Source organism: Curcuma longa, chromosome 20, assembly GCF_044706935.1.
Source record: "Curcuma longa cultivar G26 ecotype Majalengka, Jawa Barat chromosome 20, ITB_CL_G26_1.1, whole genome shotgun sequence".
Taxonomy (NCBI): domain Eukaryota; kingdom Viridiplantae; phylum Streptophyta; class Magnoliopsida; order Zingiberales; family Zingiberaceae; genus Curcuma; species Curcuma longa.
In genome coordinates, this window is record NC_133880.1 from 7,787,444 (window position 1) to 7,807,902 (window position 20,459).

General features: G+C 36.0%; 1 protein-coding gene across 2 annotated transcripts; it reads right to left on the reverse strand.

The window, feature by feature from the left end:
* Nucleotides 1-69: 69 nt before the first annotated feature.
* On the reverse strand, nt 70-20,057 carry LOC141813854 (transcriptional adapter ADA2-like). Of its 2 annotated transcripts, none has more exons than XM_074701847.1 (13): nt 19,803-20,057; nt 15,895-15,950; nt 10,859-11,037; nt 9,510-9,575; nt 9,294-9,419; nt 9,111-9,186; nt 4,856-4,919; nt 4,715-4,770; nt 4,498-4,563; nt 3,602-3,821; nt 1,484-1,694; nt 819-1,163; nt 70-406 (listed from the first exon to the last, which is right to left on the reverse strand). In XM_074701847.1, exons 1-13 carry the CDS (start codon nt 19,853-19,855, stop codon nt 197-199), a joined length of 1,728 nt encoding a protein of 575 aa, XP_074557948.1. In that variant the 5' UTR covers nt 19,856-20,057; the 3' UTR covers nt 70-196. The 2 variants fall into 2 exon arrangements, with proteins under 2 accessions (XP_074557948.1, XP_074557947.1); XM_074701846.1 differs by having other exon boundaries at nt 4,712-4,770.
* Nucleotides 20,058-20,459: the final 402 nt, after the last annotated feature.

A 20,459-nucleotide genomic window follows, 5' to 3' on the forward strand; every position in this document is an offset into this window, starting at 1 on the left:
CATTTTCCTAACTGCAAAACCAAAACACATCAGAAAACTGAAGATTGCAAGAGTGTGAACTAGTTCGAGTTAGATAAGCTCGGTGAAATGAATAAAGCTCATCAGGCTTTATTTTACATGAAATTGGACGTTAAATAGATCTGGGAAGTGAAAACAAAAATTAAAAAAAAAAATGATACAAACTACGCTGAAACAATTACTGAACAATAGTAGACTCCTCCTGCTGGCCCAACTTTTTCTTCACCATATCATACACCCTGTCCACTTTCACTGGATCGACTTTAAACAAACAATGGGCATCTGATTTATTGACAATGTTGCCCTTGTATATCTCTTGTACCAGTGTCTCTTGCATTTTGAGGTAGTGATTGGGCAGCAATCGGTTTTGACAGCACAGTTCTTGCTCCTGCAGGTCAAAAAGAAGGGGGGAAAGTTAAAGAAAATCTATCAGAATTATGAAGCAAAGCATATTTTTTAATAATTTTCTGTTTTTCCCACAAAACTCTGGAATGGGTTACTTAAGATCATCCGGACAGAACTGTATTCCATCAGCAAGTAATCTGTGAAAGACTCTACCATCAGACAACCATACTAAACTTCAAGAAGTTTGGTTTCTTTAAAAAGGAACAAAAATCTTAGCAGTTTCTTAAGTCTTCCTTGCTCATCATAATCCCAAATATCTTATTTACAAGTAAGCATCATTAAGATAGTCTTCAACCTACATAAAACTAGCAAGAGGTATATCTAAAAACAGTACATATTCACAAACAGATAAATAAAGGCTAATGCACAAATAATAAATCAGTAAAAGTTCTTACGATCTCACTGAGCAATTCAGCCCCAGGGAGTCCAGTGATATCCCATTCATCAAATGATCTCACAGTAACTTGTCCGGCATTAGTTGAAGGTGAATCTTTGCTACCGGTATCTAACCCAATGCCACCTTTTACTTTGTGGTCATCATTCGTGTTTCTTAGGCTTCCATCATTTTCCCCTTTTTCACGATTTAATGGACGACTTGTTTTTTGCATTAGTTTACTCCCAGGAAGAACCTGAGAGTTTTCCCTGGAATTTTGTGCATTTGCCTCTGGCTCCCTCTTCCGCTTCTGTTCAGTGTACGATTTTGCTTCTGCCAATGTGCGACATCCAGCAGATCGACATTCCTGGCAAACAGGCATGAAGTTTTAAGTCAAGTCACATTATGGTACAAATCACAGAAATCACAAAAGTGCCTCCAGTAGATTATTTCTACAACAAATCTTAATTGATGATCCACGATAAACAGGTAGTTAAGGGCTCTTCAAGACATCAAGGCATCAAAGAACCTTTTCAAACGAAGATATCTTAATCTATATAACAATCACAGAACTCTAAAGTACAATTGCCAGCAATATCATTGAGCCTTATGGTCATATTCAACATCTTGTTAATTGAAATCTATAAATAAATCTACAACTCGACTTAATTACAGAGAAGATTGCACCTGAAGTTCTTGAATTCTTCTTCGAATTTTGCGCTCCTCGATAACACTCTTGATCAAGTCCTCATGCTCTTCTTGAGAGAGAAACCGCATAAAGACCTTGAAACGATTATATATGTCTCTGTCTTCATTAGAGATCTCCTTCTCTAATGGATTAGGATAAAGTAAATTCCTTTCTAGAATAAATTCCTTTCTTCGCTTCCTCTCATCAAGCCTATCAAAAAAATTTTAACACATCAGTCACAGTTTTGCAAATTTGCAACAATAGTAATGCTATTCCACAAGTACTATAAAAAGGCATACCAAAGATCATTTTAGCAACAACTTGGAAAGGACAATTGCCTTCAGTTCACATGGTACGGAATAGCATGTGTGCAAGTAAAATCATGCTGGAGAAACAAGTTCTGATAAAAAGCTTGAGGCCACAATTCAAATTAAACTGTTCGGAGATCAAGTCCTACCTGAACATTATTCAGGAACCCAAAATTACATGTTCTAATCACGCAAGAAGAACAAACATCATCATCATCAAACCAAATTTGTTCCAACTACCTAAGATCTAATACATAGATGTTATCCCTCAAATAACTGTGCAAGGACAATATAAATAGTAATGTTGAGATCAATTAAATCAACTTTTATTACCTTTACTAAACAGACAACAAAATCAGCCATCATGTACATAAATTGGGATGGTAGTTAAATTCATTAATTAAAATATCATTCTACACCGATCAGCACAGGCAAAATTTCTTATTCAACAAATTGACCAAGATGTGGAATAGGCTCAACATGATACTCGACTTTAGTGACACATCACGACAACAACGGTGACTTCACAAAACTTTTGTGAAGTTTTGAGGGGTAGGTGATTTCGCTCAAGGTTGGTAATGACTCCACACAAGATTTGAAAGCTTGCACACGTTGCAATGACGACTTCCATGCAAGATCTAGCAACAGTAACATCTTGTCATGGTCAAAGATAACAAAGACAGTTTTGCTTGTTGTTCAAGACAATTAGCAATGGCTTTGCTCGTGGTCTACAAGACTTCCAAAACATGAACAAGTAATTTTCTTCCCCCTTCAGTTCTTCCCCATTCTCCTATTCTGCAGCTATGGCTTTAGCATTCGGCACTCCCACCAGCACCAACTCTTGGCACACCTGCCACATCTCAAACCAACTGGGAACTAAACCTCTGCTTGGATCGAAACCTCAGCTCAGCTAAAGATTTCAAACCTTCGTTAAATTTATGCTAAATTAGGTCAAAAGAACCATTCAGTTGAGATGTGACCTTTTCTAAAGAAATCTTTCTTAGTTTCATTTCCCTTCAAGGAAACACAAATCAGGGACCAGCTTTTATCTTCTTTTCCTCTACACTTTTTTTATTCAGCTCTCTCCACTTTACATCCGTTGTAGAAACACAATGTTACTTCCACAGGCATTTTTTGTCAGTTAACATAGAAAGAGAACATCCATTGCAAAGGCAAGAAGGAAGAGTACAAGGATCTGTTGGATAAGTCATATGTATCAACCAGGTAACCAAGCAACAGGGGCATACACACGTCACACAAATAAGAAAAACTGGAGTTACAAAACATGCAGAAGCTTTAATTATCTAACTAATGCATTTATCATTTATTTAACAGATAAGAAAAGACTTGTCCACATGTGAACTGTGTCCAACTAACAGAAGCACTTGGGTATACTATACCCGATGCAGATGTTCAAAGGACACTATCAGTCCATCACTAAAGGGCTGACTGTACAAGCTTCCCGTGTTCCAATCTTTCTGAAATGTATATCATGCTACTATTTAAAATAACATTCAAAAAGAAGACACAATCTTGGTTGCCTCCATATCTTGGTTCTAATACAAGAAAAAGGTGTTTTTTTGTGTGATTTCCTTCCATGCTAAGCATGCAAAAGTCTTGACCTCACACATCAATCATATGTAGTATATTTTCACAGGATAAAGTAGTCAAAGTATTTTTTTAACCATGGAACAGAAATTTAAGCGGATATTTAAATAACTGCTTAGCAAAAGCCAGTCACTCTTGATACACACAGGATTTGTCCAATATGGAATAACATCAAACATACTGCAAATTTTTGTAACTAACCTTGACAAATAAATACGTAGCACTCTCAGCTTCAATTCCCGTTCTGTTTCTGAGTCATTTTCCTTAAACTCCATATCAGCCAATGCCTGCTCTGCATCATTGTCATATTCAGGATCAAATTCTTGCCTCTTTTGGTTATAGCCACTCTCAATAATTGTAGGACCTTCCTCTCCTGAATACTTGGGTTTTTTCACCCCGACTGTCCTATCCGTAAAAGACCCTGCCAAGCAAAAATGTCAAATAGGATTATCACATATGAAAGTAGAAAAGCAAGAAAACAAAGTATTATCAATTAACAACTTGCATTTAACAAGAAAATCTGAAAATAATAGTCAGTAGTGAGGCATGTATCTATAAAGCATGCAGAATTAATTGATCATGTAGCAAGCAGAGTGGCATAGCAATGACAGTGTGATGGAAATAGACCCTTTTAAAATAAATTGGTCAAATAAAATAAATCCTGCTCAGGTTCTAAATTTCTAATTTTTTTCTATTTTATTTATACTTGAGTCAAAATGCTAGTTTATTTTAATCCTAAGATTATTATTTCTAGAGCCCCTAATCTAATTTGTTTGCCTTGTGAGAGACCAAGTTAATCAATAATTTAAAGTTCTCTTTTCATATATTTTCCTCTCCCACTCTCATAGTATCATCGACTGAGGTGAAGGCATGAAGATATATCCTGGTGTTATCCAGTGAGTATCCACACCATAGTCATGGTAGGAAAATAATGTATCTTAAAAGCACCTATAGTAATGGGATAAGAAGTAGAAAGGAACACTAAGCATTGGAAAAAACAAACTGATTGAATATTTTGCAAATATTTTGATGATTAACCATACAGTAACAAAACAAGAAATTCAGAAGAAATTTGGTATGCTCATCCTGATGTCAACCTTCTACTTTAGGTCCATTAGTATTATCTTTAAACTGTCCTGTGTTTGAAGCCATCTTACATGCACCTGAAGAAAGACAAGGAAACAAATCGATCATACAAGAGCTAGGTCTAACCTTATATGTGAAACATTTTAGTGGCTAGTCATGTTTGTCTCAAGAGCAACAAAGAACCAAGAAAACATCTGGCCACTGAACAGCAGGAAAAAAATTAACTACCTGAAGCTAAGTTTGAGGGTGACCGATTGACTGAACCATCACTTGAATCTTCAACCCTGTCATGCACACATACAGAGATGCAGACATTTCGATAAAGATCTTTAAAGGAAGAAAAAGAAAAAAAATTGGTCAAAGGCATACTTGACCCTTGCAGGTGAAAATGGTGACTCGTCCTTTGGAATGACGTCACCAAGCAATGAAGTGCCTACAATAACAAAACAATAGTAACTAGTTAATTTATATAGTTGCTATTGGACCACCATGCTAAGTACAACTCAGTCAAAATGTATGGAGGTAATAAGGATGACGATGTGCACGGGCCTTATACCCATTGGGACACCTGGCCAAAATCATGTTGTCAAGATGGGTGGGTCAATACCAACATGGATTGTCCAAGTTGGATCAATTGGCAACAGTGTTGATCCAATTCGAAGTCAAAAAAAATAGCAACAGTTAATGTAATGTGTAGATTAACTGAGAAGTTTAAATAACTAGAGAATCAAAGAAACCTAGAAATGAGTTAGATTTCACCAGAATTTGAGCAAACTCAAAGTGATATTTTGGCTTTAAAGCTGGTTCAACTTCCACTAGTTAATTGGCAGACATTGTCAAATGGAGGATCAAACTCCAAACAGTTGCGAAAGAATAAGAGCAGATTCTGAAGCTAGGTTTCTCTTATGATGGTGACTGTGTTGAGATTCCAAGATTCACAGATCGTCCAATGTCTCATCCTATTAACAACAAACGTTTGAGGGGGACACCATTTAGACTTTGCAACACATGGATGTTTGTAGATCTTGATAGGTTGTATTGGCGACACTATGTGAAGAGAAATGTCCTCAATGTTTGGTGTGCTAGCAGATCCAGGCAAAATATTCACGTTTACATGGCTGCTTTATTTGAACCTCAAACTAAAAATGGAAATGCATCACTAAGAGCGCAGACTTCCAGGGTACTGAAAAAGGCATGACTCAAGTCAGGTAGTGATCAATCGCTTCCCCAAGTCAGCTCACATGTTGTCAATCCATAAATATGATTCGGTTGACTGACTGGCCAAGTTTTCCTGTAGAGATCATCAGACTCCATGTGATTCCTCTTAAGCATCATCTCAGATCATAAACCTTGTTTCATTTTGAGGTTTTGCACTTTCCACCCATGAGTTTGCAAAAGGCTCTGGGTACAGTGCTTAGATAATTCATTTTTAGACTCTAGAGATGACTTCCCATATGTATGTGCATAGGATGCAACTAGTGGTTGAGAGGAGCAAGGTTTAAAATATCGAACCGTGCTAAGGTTTCAATCCCGGACCGGAATGATACAAATTCGGTACTATATCATACCGTGTCAATATAGTTTCGGTATTTTTAAAATATAAAATATATTAACTAAAAATAAAAAATTTAATTTAAATATTTAAAAATAAAAATAAAATAAAATATTTTTAAAAAATAATAGGATAATTTTATGAGGTTTTAATTAAGTCTATTTAAATTATGCCAACTATAACTAGGAGTTGATTAAAATTATTAACCTAAGTTATTATTAAAATCTAAGTTAAAAAAAATCTGATCCACTATTCCGCACGACCGGGCCACGCGCGACCGGCGTGATGCCTCCGAAGACGTCGTCGACCCGGGTGACTCCCCCGGACAGCGTCCCGATCAGAACCACTGGTGCCAGTGTCGGTCCGTTGGCGAAATGAGAAATTTCGTCGGTATTGAGCGAAACGGCTCGAAATTTCAATCCTTAGAGAGGAGCATCTATACCTAGTGTAATTCTCACATAAACAATAGTTACAGTCATAAATTCAGATGGTACTATTAGAGACACTTTAAGAGAATACTTATAGAAATCTGGTGCTCTAGGACAAAGCTAGTGAGTGGCAATTGTGGGGTGCACAGTAGAATTAAAATGATACAAAATTAGTGCAAAGGATTATACAACCACAATTCACTGCCCAGAACCAACGGAAGAGTTAGTGGAGTAACATGTCAAAGAGTTAAGAGTTCTCTGATAGAGACCATTGCTTCCTGCACTTGTCCGTTGTGAAGGGGTGATGGGAGGGGATTGAGTCTCAAAAGAAGTTGGATCCCAAATTTATTTGGCCATTTTGAATCCTCGAGCGAGTTGGTCCAATATTCGGTCTCAAGACAAAGTTGGCTCCCAAATTTATTTGGTCCCTTTAAATCCTTGGGTGAGTTGGTCCAGCAGCCTACATGCTTGCTTTACCACCACCTTTAAATAGGCTGCATAACGTCTTTCATGTGCCCATGCTATGAAAATACATGTTAGTTTTGACTCATTTTATAAAACTCTGCAATGACACCTAATTTTGATGCAAGTTATGAGAAGCATGGAACCAAAAAGGAGAATGGCTTGTAGAAACAGAAATCTGAAATTTGCAAGTCGTGAAGGTCAAGTGGCGACACTCTTCATATCAGAAGAGGCCACTTGTGAGAACAAGGATGACGTACATGTCAGATATCCTCATCTTATAACTTCAATAACTAAAATATGTGTCAAATATCCTCATCTTATAACTTCAATAACTAAAATATGTGTCAGATATCCTCATCTTTTCCTTCAGTAACTAATTTTAGGGACCAAATTTTATTTGACAGGTTAGAATGTCATACCTGTTTGACTTAACCTAACCCAGATCCAAACCTATGAACACAAAATCTTCCCTTAACCTATTCCTTTTTCAATCACAAGAACAAAGGAAGAGGAAGGACTCCATCCTCACCCCTTAAGTAAGCACCCTTCCACCTTTGTGGAGCCATTGCCAGTTCTTCCCTTGTCCACTAGCATCTCCTCTTTATCCACCTTCTCAAGCCTTTTTCTCTTCTCCTTAGCTTTTTCTCTTCTCCTTACCTTTTTCTCTTCTCCTTACAAATTGAGCAATAAAGTCACTGCCTCTTCTAGCCATGTTGACATTCTGGAGCACTGTGTAATCTGAGCAGCTGGAGATAGTCATGTTCCTTCTAATTTATGTGAACAACAAGCAACCCCTCTCCCCTCATACCAGAGCAACACCAACAATGAGCAAGTGGCCCATTTCCGAGCAGATCAATGACGATGCAGCACACCTCACACATGAATCCCTCATCTCATTGGGGATCATGTGTCATTATAAGAAAATGTGGATCTGCAACCATTAAGCCTATAACTTTAGGGAGAGATCACAGAGTGGCCCCCTTAGGGTGACAGAACCTTACCCACCTACTTGTCACAGCATGAGGGGTTTGCATAGGCATACACATATAGAAATTTTGCCAGGATAACCTAGAATATGATAGTGCATTTACATCTATCTTTCATACTTGATTATTTTGTTGTCTATTATTTTCAGTTTCCTAGGAGACTCTCCTACTAGTTTTTCACTGACAATCTAGTTTGTGCATCTAACTTCGGATTAATATGAGGCTAGTAGGGGCATCGAGTCAAGTTACAAGGCGCACTACTGCACTTTCTTGTCAAAGACATTACTGCTCCTAACTTGGAACTTTTTATGAGTCTTGTTGAGTTCTTCCGTTTACTACCTTGGTCACTATGTATTTTCCTTGTTTAGACGAGTATCTGCTAGTTTAGGACAATATATTTTGTTAAAGTATTACATTTTTACATTTCCTTTAGTAATAAATCATTTTTGTATTATTGAAGGTTTACTAGCATATTATTGCTATCGTAACCTGAGATGTTGTGGAAATGTTCTACAAATGTTAACATGCGCTTATGTGGAACAGTTCTTTGATTGGCATGATGGTCATTTGTACTGCCACAATAGCAATTGTTCATAGCCATGGTTGGAGTGTGACAACCACTATATACATAAACAACTACCAATGTTTGTGATTCCCTCTATAAATTAGCAACGTTCACTTTATATCATTTTTGTATCTCAATGGAATAGTAGCAAGCAAGCAAATAGCAAAAGCTACTTAGAAATGTAGCGTATATAAGATTTAGTTCAGATGAATGCAATAATTTGATTGCAAACAGGAAATAGCTTCAGTATGTTAAGTTAGCTTCCTGTTCATTAACTCAACATACAGGCGTCCTGTATTTTTTTTTTTTACTATCATTTGATATTTGAACAAACATAAGAAAAAAATGCTAAATGCAATGCACTGAGAATTCTGTAGGTACTAGTCACAGCACAATTATAATTTTGCATAAATTACAGATGGATCTCCTGCAACTAGAAAGCAAATTATCATAAATGACAATTAGAGACAGGAAGAGGGAAATGTATGAATACTAAGAAGAAAGAAACACTTAAATGGACAAGTGACAACTCTATAAAAAAAATTTTACTAGAATTGTAACAAAATGGTTGTATGAACCCAATTACTAGTTTAACGTAACTGATTCATACAAAGAAACCATAACTAACCTTTCTTTCCCTCAACTTGTACTTTAGCCATAGCAAGGAGTTCCTTTCGATTCTTACCATTAACGCGAGACATATCCTGTAGTGGATTCCAACAACCAAGGAATGATAGACTTGAGATTGTAAAATGAGGAATGCAAAAGATTAAATAATGAAGAGTAAGCTGGTTATGGAAAGATACAATACAGGAAGAGGATAGCAAGGCGAGTTCAAGTATGATGTGGTATAATGGTCAATGCATTGTGCCTTGCTCTTTGTACCAACATGTTCAGCAACCTCAGTCCAGTTCCCAAGCCCATACATCTCAATCCCCTAAAGGTAACCACAAAGCTACTACTCAAGGTTTACACAAGGGCAAGACTGAAGTACAAAATATTTCCGATAGAAAAGGATGGGGAATACCTCTAAAAGCAATATTTCCTCGTCCGCATTCCAATCTGGACAAATAAGAGGGAAAGACAAGTTGTCCTGTAGGAAAATCAGAATTATTAGCCATGGGACGTAACTAAAAAGTGAAAACTTCATTTTAGTAGAGAGACCATAAATAAAAGTAGAGCACTAAGAAAATTAGAAGATGCATTCACATAAACAGAAAATAATCATTTGCATTAAGAAAATCTAGCTAGATGGATTCTTCCCTACGAAATTTTTCATTTCCATTTCCTGGATTTTACCTCTTTGGTGCAAAACTTACAACCCAACAAAAGCTTCTCTCTTCTCTTTCTCTTCTACTAAACAAATGGTATGCTACAATATAACCTGGTGGAACTATATATTATTCCATATTCTAGTTTCACAAAGAAGAAAAGGAACTATGCAGTACACTGATATTCCATTTCACAAAATCTACTGGAATTTTATTGTTATTAATGATTAACTAAATTGTTGTCATTTGCTGAGACAATACCGTGGGATTTACATGATTTACACAGAATAGAACACTGGACCAAAAATCATTGTAGATCTAATACAATCGAAATTTTGGTTCAAATAAGGATGCTAATGTTGAATCAAAGATGTAGCCAAGGTTGGGGCAAAAATATTATGGTTTCAATACTAATTCTTACTTTATACGACGATTCTACAAATAGGGGAGGGGGGCCTTTAAAAGTTAAATCTACCCCATTAAAAACTATATCTAACTTCAATATATTATAAATTCAACAGTGATTATTATTAAAAAAGAAAGAATGAATGAACTTTTATGGTATACAATAGAAATATAAGGTCAAAGAGAGTGGAGTCTCAAAAATCAATGATGACAATAAAGAGAAAAAAAATCACATGAAGTATGCAAGCCGAGGTGAATTAGACACGTAACAATGATTAAGGAAAGCAAATCTTCTGACATCAATATATAGAATTACAATTAGTGAGAAACTGATAATGATTGAGAAATTGCGTTACATCAATATTGCCTTACACTTAATGACAATAATTTTTATGTGAAGTGCATTTGACAAAGAAATTTTTTATTGCTCATTTTATTATGAAATAAGCAAGTATTTGTATTGTCAATGTAAGATATGAACCTTTACATTCTTGAATTAACAAATTACTCTATTTATACTATTATGTTAGTAAATGGAATATTATAGAATTATACATATTTCTGGATATCACATTATTCTAAAAAAATCAGAATTCTTTTTTAACATACTTTTATATTTTTATTTGATTCTTACAATTCACCATTCAAAAATTCGCCATCATGAATTAACTAATGTAAAGATAGAAGCAATTGTGCTAACCATAACTCGATATGGATGGTTGCTTTTATGTTGAGTGACTTCAGCGCCAACAGAGAAGCACTCCACACATAGATCAAAGTCAGGACATTTTGTGCATTTGATACGGATTTTCCCTGAAATGTCTTTGTTGCAATAGTTGCAATGAAACAAAACTTTTTTCCCTTCGCTAGATCCTGGTCCTGCATCAGAAAACAGTTAGAAAGTTATCACAGAATTATTTTTAAAGGAAGCTTCAGATTTCAACAATCATAATGGAACGAGTATCAAAATCTCATCACTAATAGGCTCCAAAAATGAAATAGGTAGAGTTATTGTTTACAATTGGTAGCAAACTAAGATATATAATACACTGCGCACACTAAATCTAGTGCAATAGCATAAGATTAGAAAACTATCATTTAGAGGTACAAAAAACAGCCTCATGAAAATTATAAAAAGCAGCTTAAGAGTACTTTAGCAATTGACTTATTTGATTACAGTGACATGCTCTTAAGAACTTACTCTATGCTTAGTAATCATCCTACAGCCTTCTAAACAAAAAATGTTGGTCTTACAGAAAAAATTGAGCTTGGAGCATCTTTAAACATTACGTTTATAGCAACCAAGGTGTAATCCCACCAAAGGTTGCTTATCTAAACCATCACTATGCATCTGAAAAGTTCCAATTGCACAACTGGTGTCTGGATAGGTTCTCAAACAAGGTTTGCAGTAGCACCTTATACCAGTAGGACTGTAATCAAGCTTCACTTTGCAAAAAAGAGTCCATATGTCATGGTTTCATAATTATTATAATGCTAGCTAGGCTATCATTATGAAGAATTTTAATTCAAATTGACATCCACTAGGCTCTCTTATTTCTTGATGATCACAGACCCCTTTATTTAATCCTTCCTGCTCCTTAGAACGACTGATATACTCAAATGATCAAGTAGCAAGGTTTTTGTACCAAATGCCATGGTGAAGCCTTTCTCCATTTTTCAAGATTTCAACTTAATCTGCATTTGATCAAGAACAAGTTTTTGTTGGTGCAAGAAGCACTAGATCTTGTCTAGAGTTTCGATGTTTGACAATACACCTAGGTCTGGTCAGTTTGACCAAGGATTGATCCAAACAGGACCTGATATTTGGATATGAGTGAAGTTTAGTCAGACTAGATGACTAGCGAGAAGTCCTAGTCGGTTAGACTAGGCAATGGAAGTCCTGATCTGGAAGATTGGGCAAAGAAGTCCTGGTGAGTGAAGCTAGGCAGGGAAGGTCCTAGTTGTAGGCTAGACAAGGGAAAGTCCTAGTTGTAGGCTAGGCAAAAGCAAGTCCTGATTTAGAAGATCAGGCAGAAGTCTTAGCAAGGTCAAATGTACCATGTGCAAGTCCATACAATGTCAGAGGACCGAGAAGCATGGCCAAAGTCCAAGCGAGTATGGTCAGGAGGACCAGAGGTTTGGTGAAGTCTAGGCGGTCAGGAGGACCGGGACCTAGCAGTAAATTCCTGGGAGTCGAGGACTATGGCTAAGCGGGAAGTCCAACAAGTCCGGGACTTGTTGGCAAAATTTCTCCCGAGTGGAGTGGGTAAGGGCGTGTTCCCAGAGTGGAACAATAGGCGTCAAACTTGTTAGTGAGAGCCCTAGAGCCAATCATTTGATGATTGTTGTATGGACTCATTGTATCATATTTCTACATTTTATAAAAGCATTTTATTATTGTGGTTATTATATTTACTTGATATTCGTGCCATATAACTAAGTATAATAATGTCCTTGAGTAGATCGTTCATATCTATATCAATCGATTGGTTGAATCGATAGTGAGATGATATAGAGAACACTATTCTAAATGATTCCTAGTCAAGTATTAACATTCAGGGACAATGTTAATGCGACGAGACTAGCATGTAGGTCAACAAAAAAAATTGATCTCACAAGTCATGGATATGAGATATCAAGTTGACACATGGGTATGCATTGGAGAATGTATACTGAATGACCCGCCATGAGAAAGTATCATGGATCGTTATATGAGTGTCATATACTTTCTCATGTGGCTATTAGTATGACTATTAGTCCTTGGACCTGAAGTCACCATGGTTCCCTACATAAGGAGTTACTTACTTTGGCTTCGTCAAACGTCACCCGTAACTGGGTGGACTATAAAGGCGATTACTGGGTATGTAACAAATTATGCGGAGGGATGTGAGTGATGTAGATGGGATCTATCCCTCCCATATAACGGGAGTGATATCATAGTTCTTGATAGAGTGAGACCACTAAAGTGCATGACCATGCCCAAATGAGTCAACATGTGATGTTGAGCTCGTTTGATTGTAGTGAGTCTACTTGGAGTTCAAGACATAGATTGATTAGAGGATGACACGGTCTATGCCTCGGTTTGATCAATCATGATATCAAGGATAGAAGGACATTTGTCACATATTGTGAAGAGTCACAATTAGTAGTCACAATGGTGATGTTGGATCTCAACATTCTTGTAACTTGGGTAGTAGTGATGTGTTGCTAGATACCGCTCACTACTTATGCACCTAAATGAGTTTAGGGGCATTGCCAACGTTACAAGAACCTATAGGGTCACACACAAAGGACAATTAGGTGGAGATTAGGTTCATATGATGAACCAAGAGGATTAGATTCATGTGATGAATCAAGTTGGGTTAAGTGTAATCCAAACTAGACTAGTGGAGTTGATTTGATCAACTTTGGGAGATTAGAAGTCAAGTTTGACTTGACTTGAGAAGGAGAACTTTATAGTCAAGTTTGACAAGTTTGACTTTGGGAGTCAAGTTTGACTTGACTTTGTGTCATGTCATCATAAATGTTGACTTGACTTTTTGCCATGTCATCATCTATGTTGACTTGACTTATGCCACCTCATGGTCAATGCTTGACTTGACCATTTGACTTTGAGGTGAGGTGGCATAAGAGGTGACCAATGATGATGCTCCACATCATCATGGATGTCACATCATGGGGGTTACAATGAGAGTTTGTAACTTAAGGCTTTTAATGGGATTAAATGGCCTTGAATGGCCTTGATGTGGCCGGCCACAAGAGGAGAGGAGGTGTGGTTTTTCATTTTGATTCTTGCATCTCTCTTCTTCCTTTCTCCTAGAGTTTTTCTCCCTTCTTCTTCTCCTCCTCTACTGACCGAAACCATCCTAAGGTGCTAGCACACCTTTAGGCTTCGGTTTTTCCACCAAAGTGTCCGTGTGGATACCATAGAGGAGTGTACGCTTGTAGCTCTTGAGATCCGGCACCGTTTGGACGAGCGGGATACGGCGAAGGGCACGCATCGAGGGTAAACTTAGATCAGAGTTTCATGTAGATCTTAGAGTAGATCTAGGATAGAAACAAGTTTTGTAAAATTTTTGACCAGAATTCGCACGGGATTGAATCCAGGCATGGACTTCCAGGGGTTTCCGCAACGCAAAAAAGCGGTTTTTGCGGCAGCTGGAAAGATCCAACAGTTTCAAGTGTTTGGTTAATTTCTTACTTGTCTTACGTTGTTCTTATTTATTGTTATTGTTATTTGGATTGTAAGATGGGTTTCTCCGCCTCCGAACGAACGTTCGGAAAGGAGACCACTAGTGGACGGACGCCTCCCGTACATAGGCCTTCGATGTACTGGCCCTGGGGGGTTAGGAACCAAGTAAAATCCGCGTGTCCTTATGTTTGTTTACTAATCCGCTGCTAAGTTATTCTGATAGAATGAACGTATGAAAAAAATGAAGAACACGCTATTCACCCCCCCCCCCCCCCCCCCTCTAGCGCATTACACGATCCTACAGTTTTGTCTTGTTTGGGTGTATCATCAACTGTAACCTTTTATTCTAGGAATTTGTTGATATCCATTGAATCATGAGGCACTCCAAGAATTACTATTGCAGGGAAAGAAAGGCGGTATTTTTGCATGTCCATGCCTTTTTTTTTAATTGGGGTTGCAATCACAACATTAGGATTGGAATTGTAAATGATGGTGCTCAGCCACAAATGTCGTGACTTAGTGAGGCTACTAGTGTCTTGAAACCATAGATCTCACAGTTTACCCTATCATTGTCATTCTTCTAGTGTAGTATTTTCATCCTTAATTTGTTGGGATATGAATCACTGTGGTTCACCTATTTGTCTATTTGTTGATAATGCTATTCAACTACATGCTAGTAGTCCATCATTGGGTTTTCCTCATTATATGCAAAGGCAACATCAAATGAATTAACATCTGCCTCCTCAAAATAGTCTCACCACTGCAGATGTGTAATTTTGCCTCCTCATAATGGGCTCACAACTGTAGATGTTTATAATCGCCATGTATAACCTTCTCCTGTCAAAGGGCTCCTCCATCTTGTCTGAAAAGGGTGGAATGGTACAAGAACCTCCATTGAACTTAGAAGTATACTATAGCAATAGAACTGATGTTTTCAACCATGGTCTTATAGAATAACATTGGCCAGGATGGTAGACTCCTCGACCCATGAAGCATACTTGAAGCTTTCACATAGAAGTAAAGCTATTCCGTAAAAATGAAGTCTTATCCAAAAACATATTGTTCTACAATCCATTTTCAGTTTTCACACTCATTATCGCAAAATTACTCAATGTGTTTGAAAATTTCTAATTATCCACCATATTTGACAGTAAATGTAAGATTATTACCAAAGGTTGATGATTGTGTTAGGCCTTGACCAGATAAAAAAAAAAGGTGTTTAACCCCATACAAGCATTGGCGTTAGCTGTAACTGTTATAAGGCTACTAGCGATACAGTCTTACATAATATCAAATGGCAGTATAACATCCATTAATTGACACTGGTATAGTTGGGACCAACATGCCTTCTTGTTGTAATTTGATAGATATTGTTGTATCCTTAGCACATTTCTATCATGAAGCAAACAGACTTCATAACCCTTTCAAAGGAAGAAATGGTTCTCATCATAAGTACGGCTGACCAAATAGGGGGAAAATGGTTACAAAAAAGTTCTGCTATTCTTAGTTCTGGAAAGAAAAGAGAACATGGGCGAAAAAGAAACCTGTTGTTATAGTTTCCAAAGCCTCTCCACTTGAAGCAACTCTCCTTCTCTTTGATCTGAAGAAAAGAGATATTGGAAAATGATCAATAAAAAAAAAAATCAAAGCAAAAAATAACAACACAGTTTATCTACACATTCCATATAAGCATTTAGCAAGGCTAAGCCACCACTGAAGGTTTTATTATTTAACACACTGCCTAGTACTGATTACTAATTGATATCATATTCAAGAAACCAAGAAAAGTAACTGAAATAAATATATTATCTAAATATTTGGATATTATAAAGAGGACATAAAAATAAAAAACAACTTGACCTTAAAGATCTGACTAGCTGAATACCTCACAAGTACGAGTAATAACTAGTTAAATGAATTTGGAAATACTCATGGTTGGGATACAGTCCATGTGAATAGACCTAGGAGGAAGCATTTGCAGTCAGACAGACTTAATAGATTTCAAGAATTCTTATTTGCATACCTTGAAAAAAACATTCTCATTCCCCTTATCATACAACACTAGGATAAACTTCTAGAAGTAGTTATTATACTTGAGATTATATTTGCTGAAGTTTATATAATAATTGTAGCTGAAGCAATAACTGCCAATACTTGGGTATTCATAGGTCATATCATCAGGTTTTGGCCCAAATCTGACCCTATCAAAAATCATACAATTAGAAATTTTGGCCTGAATATGAGACTCAACAACCCAAAGTGATCAGATTTTTTCAAGCTGCAAAAAAGTAACTTTGAATATGATAAATTGTCAGGTTGATTTGGGAAAAGAATTTTGATATCTATGAAATTCAGTTGAGTGAGATAAATTTTGGTACAGAGCAATGTAAATGTTTGGGTCAAAAGTTGTCATCTTTGGGTCAAAATTTTCAAATATTTATATTAATATTGCTAGGATGTATACAAGAATCCTAACTATCTATGTAAATAAACATTCTGAAATGAGAATTACTTTTGGTCAATATTTGCATTTAATTTTTATGCAAGTGTCCATTTAATCTATATTATAGATAAACATGGTGTGCGGAGTCACACACAGAAGACCATGTTATCAGTTCCTTATAGATTATAAACAGTGTTCACAACCAAGATGGATTGGACAAACCATTGGACTGGTTGTAGTGTAATTTGGTCTTAGTCTGTCTTGACTATAGAATTACACTAGTACACTCAGTGTGTATTGAGCAGGACCATCTGAGGATTGATCGATTTATACTGACTATATAATCGAACTAAACCTCTGTTACTATGGATGTATATGCTCTTAATCCCAATATAATAACAAACGCATGTACTTAGTATGTACTTCTTTGATTCATCAAAGGGTGAGATTTAGAGCGATAGATCAAAAGGTCCGATGAGTTGGGAAGTAATATTACGTACATGGTGTGTTGTTGATTATAGAAAGAATCTGTGTCCTAAATATAGGTTGATGATGTCCCCTTGAGGAGCTCATAAGGATTATCATGTAAACCCTACAGGTGGACTTTGTCCGCATGATAATAAGATTGAGTGGTACTACTCTTAGATTAGAAGTTAATTAAATTCGAGTTGTCAGTAACTCATTTAATTGACGGACATACGATATCTTAAACACAGGGAGATTAATGTACTTATAGTAAGAAGGAGCCCATATTATAATATGGGATTGGTGCGGTAGTGCAATAATAACTCTCTAGTGGAATGAGTTATTATTGATGGACTTAAGCTGTGTGTTCAGGAGGAACATGGGAAGCTTAAGCCCATCGGGAGATCAAAACCAATTCCTCCTCTAGGTCCCTACTGTAGCCTCTGGAAATCCTCGAATCCACCTCAGGAAGAATTCATGGAAACCTTCGGAAGAATTCTTGAAGACCTCTTGGAGACCTTCGGAAGAATTCTTGAAGACCTCTGAAAGAATTCTGAAAGAATTCTGTGAGAAATTTCGGATAGGAAATTCTATTATAAAAGAAAATTTCTGAAATTTTATTTAGAATTTTTCCGGAAAAAATTCGGATAAGAAAGAAATTTTTTATAAGAATTTCCGCTAAAAAATTTCGTCTCTTCTCGTACAAAATTTTATAAAAAAATTTTGTTAAGAAATTTTATCAGAAAATAAAGTTTCTTAATTAAGAAATTTTGTTAAGAAATTAATGAAATTTTATTAAGAGATTTTGTTAAGAGAAAGATAAAATTTAAAGAAGGAAATTTATTAAGAAACTAACAAAATCTTATTAAAAGATTTATTTCTAAATAAATCTAGATAAGATAAGTTTATTAGATTTTTTCTAATAAAATTTTATCAAGAGATTTATTTCTAAATAAATCTAGATAAGATAAGGTTGTTAGATTATTTTTAATAAAATCTTATTAAGAGATTTATTTCTAAATAAATCTAGATAAGATAAGTCCATCCTTTTAATCCATGATTTTTTCCATGTACTTTAGATGTGGGACTATATTTGCACCCTTGCAACCCAACAAATATAACCATTGTAGTTAAGATTTTATTAAATTTATTAACCATTATTTTTAAAATTTTAGTTATCTTCCTATTCTTAGTATTGGCAAAGCATAATTTAAGATGAGTCAACTTGAAACTTTGAGAATTATCTATTCATATATCATAATCCTTATTTTTAATATTTTTTTTTAAAATTTAATATCATATCACATATCACTTTTTCTATTTATCATTTATATTTTATTATTGTAAAATAAATTGTTCATTACATCAAGTTTCAAGTTAGTAAATATTTATAAAAAAAGTTATCTCTTGGCTAATAATAATAACTTCCCTTATTAAGAAAGAAAACATCAATTTTTGCAAATTGAAGTTCTGTTTTAAGCTTTGGTAAGAATACTTTTGTTGACTAATGTTGTTACAGATTATTATTCTTGTATTTTGTTTCAATCTTGCTATGCCATTTTCAGCTGTATTACACTATTAAAGTTTTTAAATCTGATTATGGAAGTCAATAACTGACCAGTTAAACTTGTATTACATTTACTGATTTGATGGTTATGCAAGTGTCAATAGTTAATGAAATGGATTGCAATCAACCAAACATATGCAAATCGACTATATAGTTAGCCTTCACAGGAACCATGTAATTGATTTAATTGAGATATGAAGGATCCTTTACCTTCCTGCTTTAATTCCCTATTTTCCAATGTTGAAAGAAATGATGGGGAAAAAGGCACCTTTTCGTTTAATAATAGTATTATAGTTTCCACATCTTAACTGTCGAGCATTAGCTGACTTACAAACAAAAAGACAAGCCTCCTTGAATTACAAAAATGGTGTGCCTAGATAATTTTTTTGTGTGGTTGTGCGCCAATCAATTCTTAGTGTTCACTGCAACCTTTATTACAAACTAATAAACCATGTTTTCCAGTAATTCATCAATTCATCGTGGCATTCACAACATTATGCTACTTATCTATCAAACATGGGAAAAGACAAAATTCAGAGTTGAGCATAAATCTATTTTCATAAAATATTGACTTTCCAAACTTATTTTTTCAGTTAAAAAGACAACTCCTTTTTGTTTGTTTTTTTTTTCCTGTTCAGAGGCAATATGTTCCACTTAAATATCTAGTTTCAGTTAACCATTCCGCCAGTGTTAAACTCGTGAATATTGCATAGCGTGAGCTCAAGTATCTTGGGAACATTTTGAACTATGCTTGAGTGTAATTCTACCCTCACTCCAAAAAAAACATAAAATAAATGAAACAATATTTCGGGGATAGATTCCTCAATATTACAAAAAAAAAAAAAAAACACACACACACACACACACACACAAATACAAAAAATTGACCACATGATCAAAGGCAGGAGAATTCCATAAACCGAGCATGATTTGCTTATAGAAAACTTTCCGTAAGTAAAGGGAAATCGCAAATCTACCTCTGATTCGTCTCGTCGTCTCCGGAATTATGCACGGCGCGGGAGCGACCCATCGAGGAGAAAGCGGTAAATTACAACAACCCTAATGATCCACTGTAAGGGATTCCGAGTCCGTAAGGGCGGAGAAGGACAGGGAGACAAGAAAGGGATCGAGGGGATCTACTCCTTTTCCATCAAGGGGGTGGAAGGGAACCAGATCGCGGCGGAGATTTCGCGGAGGCGGTGGCGGTCGGGGAAGGAGCCGGAACGACCGATCGAGCTCGGCGGGCTGAGACCCGCACGGCAATCCAATGGACGCACGGCCGCAATGTTCAGGCAACGAACGGTTCAGATCATCTGGCATTTTATGAATCAGGGCCTTAATTTTTATATTTTGTTAAAAGTGATTAAATCGGATCCAATCCAAAAAGGGTTTTCGATAGAATCAATCAGAAGCGGACACTTGTTGGTTTGTGGTAGCCATGGCGTAAACGTATGGAGGTTTCCACATCCTTGCAAAAGAGGACATATTTTCTTTAAGAAAAAATATATAATTTAAATAAAATAAAAAAAATAAGGATGCCTTTTTATTATCCATACACATTATATTTTTATGACTAAATTAATATAAAATGTCCAAAAACGTCTATATCATCACAACTCACAAGAGCATCGGAG

Excerpts from the sequence above, each read along its gene's own strand:
- LOC141813854 (XM_074701846.1), bottom strand. The coding sequence starts at position 19,855 with ATGGGTCGCTCCCGCGCCGTGCATAATTCCGGAGACGACGAGACGAAT. Across the intron at positions 9,576-10,858 it reads ACCATCCATATCGAGTTATG|GACAACTTGTCTTTCCCTCT; the intron begins GTTAGCACAATT and ends ATTTTCCTACAG. Across the intron at positions 3,822-4,497 it reads TAATGGACCTAAAGTAGAAG|GGTCTTTTACGGATAGGACA; the intron begins GTTGACATCAGG and ends TTTGCTTGGCAG.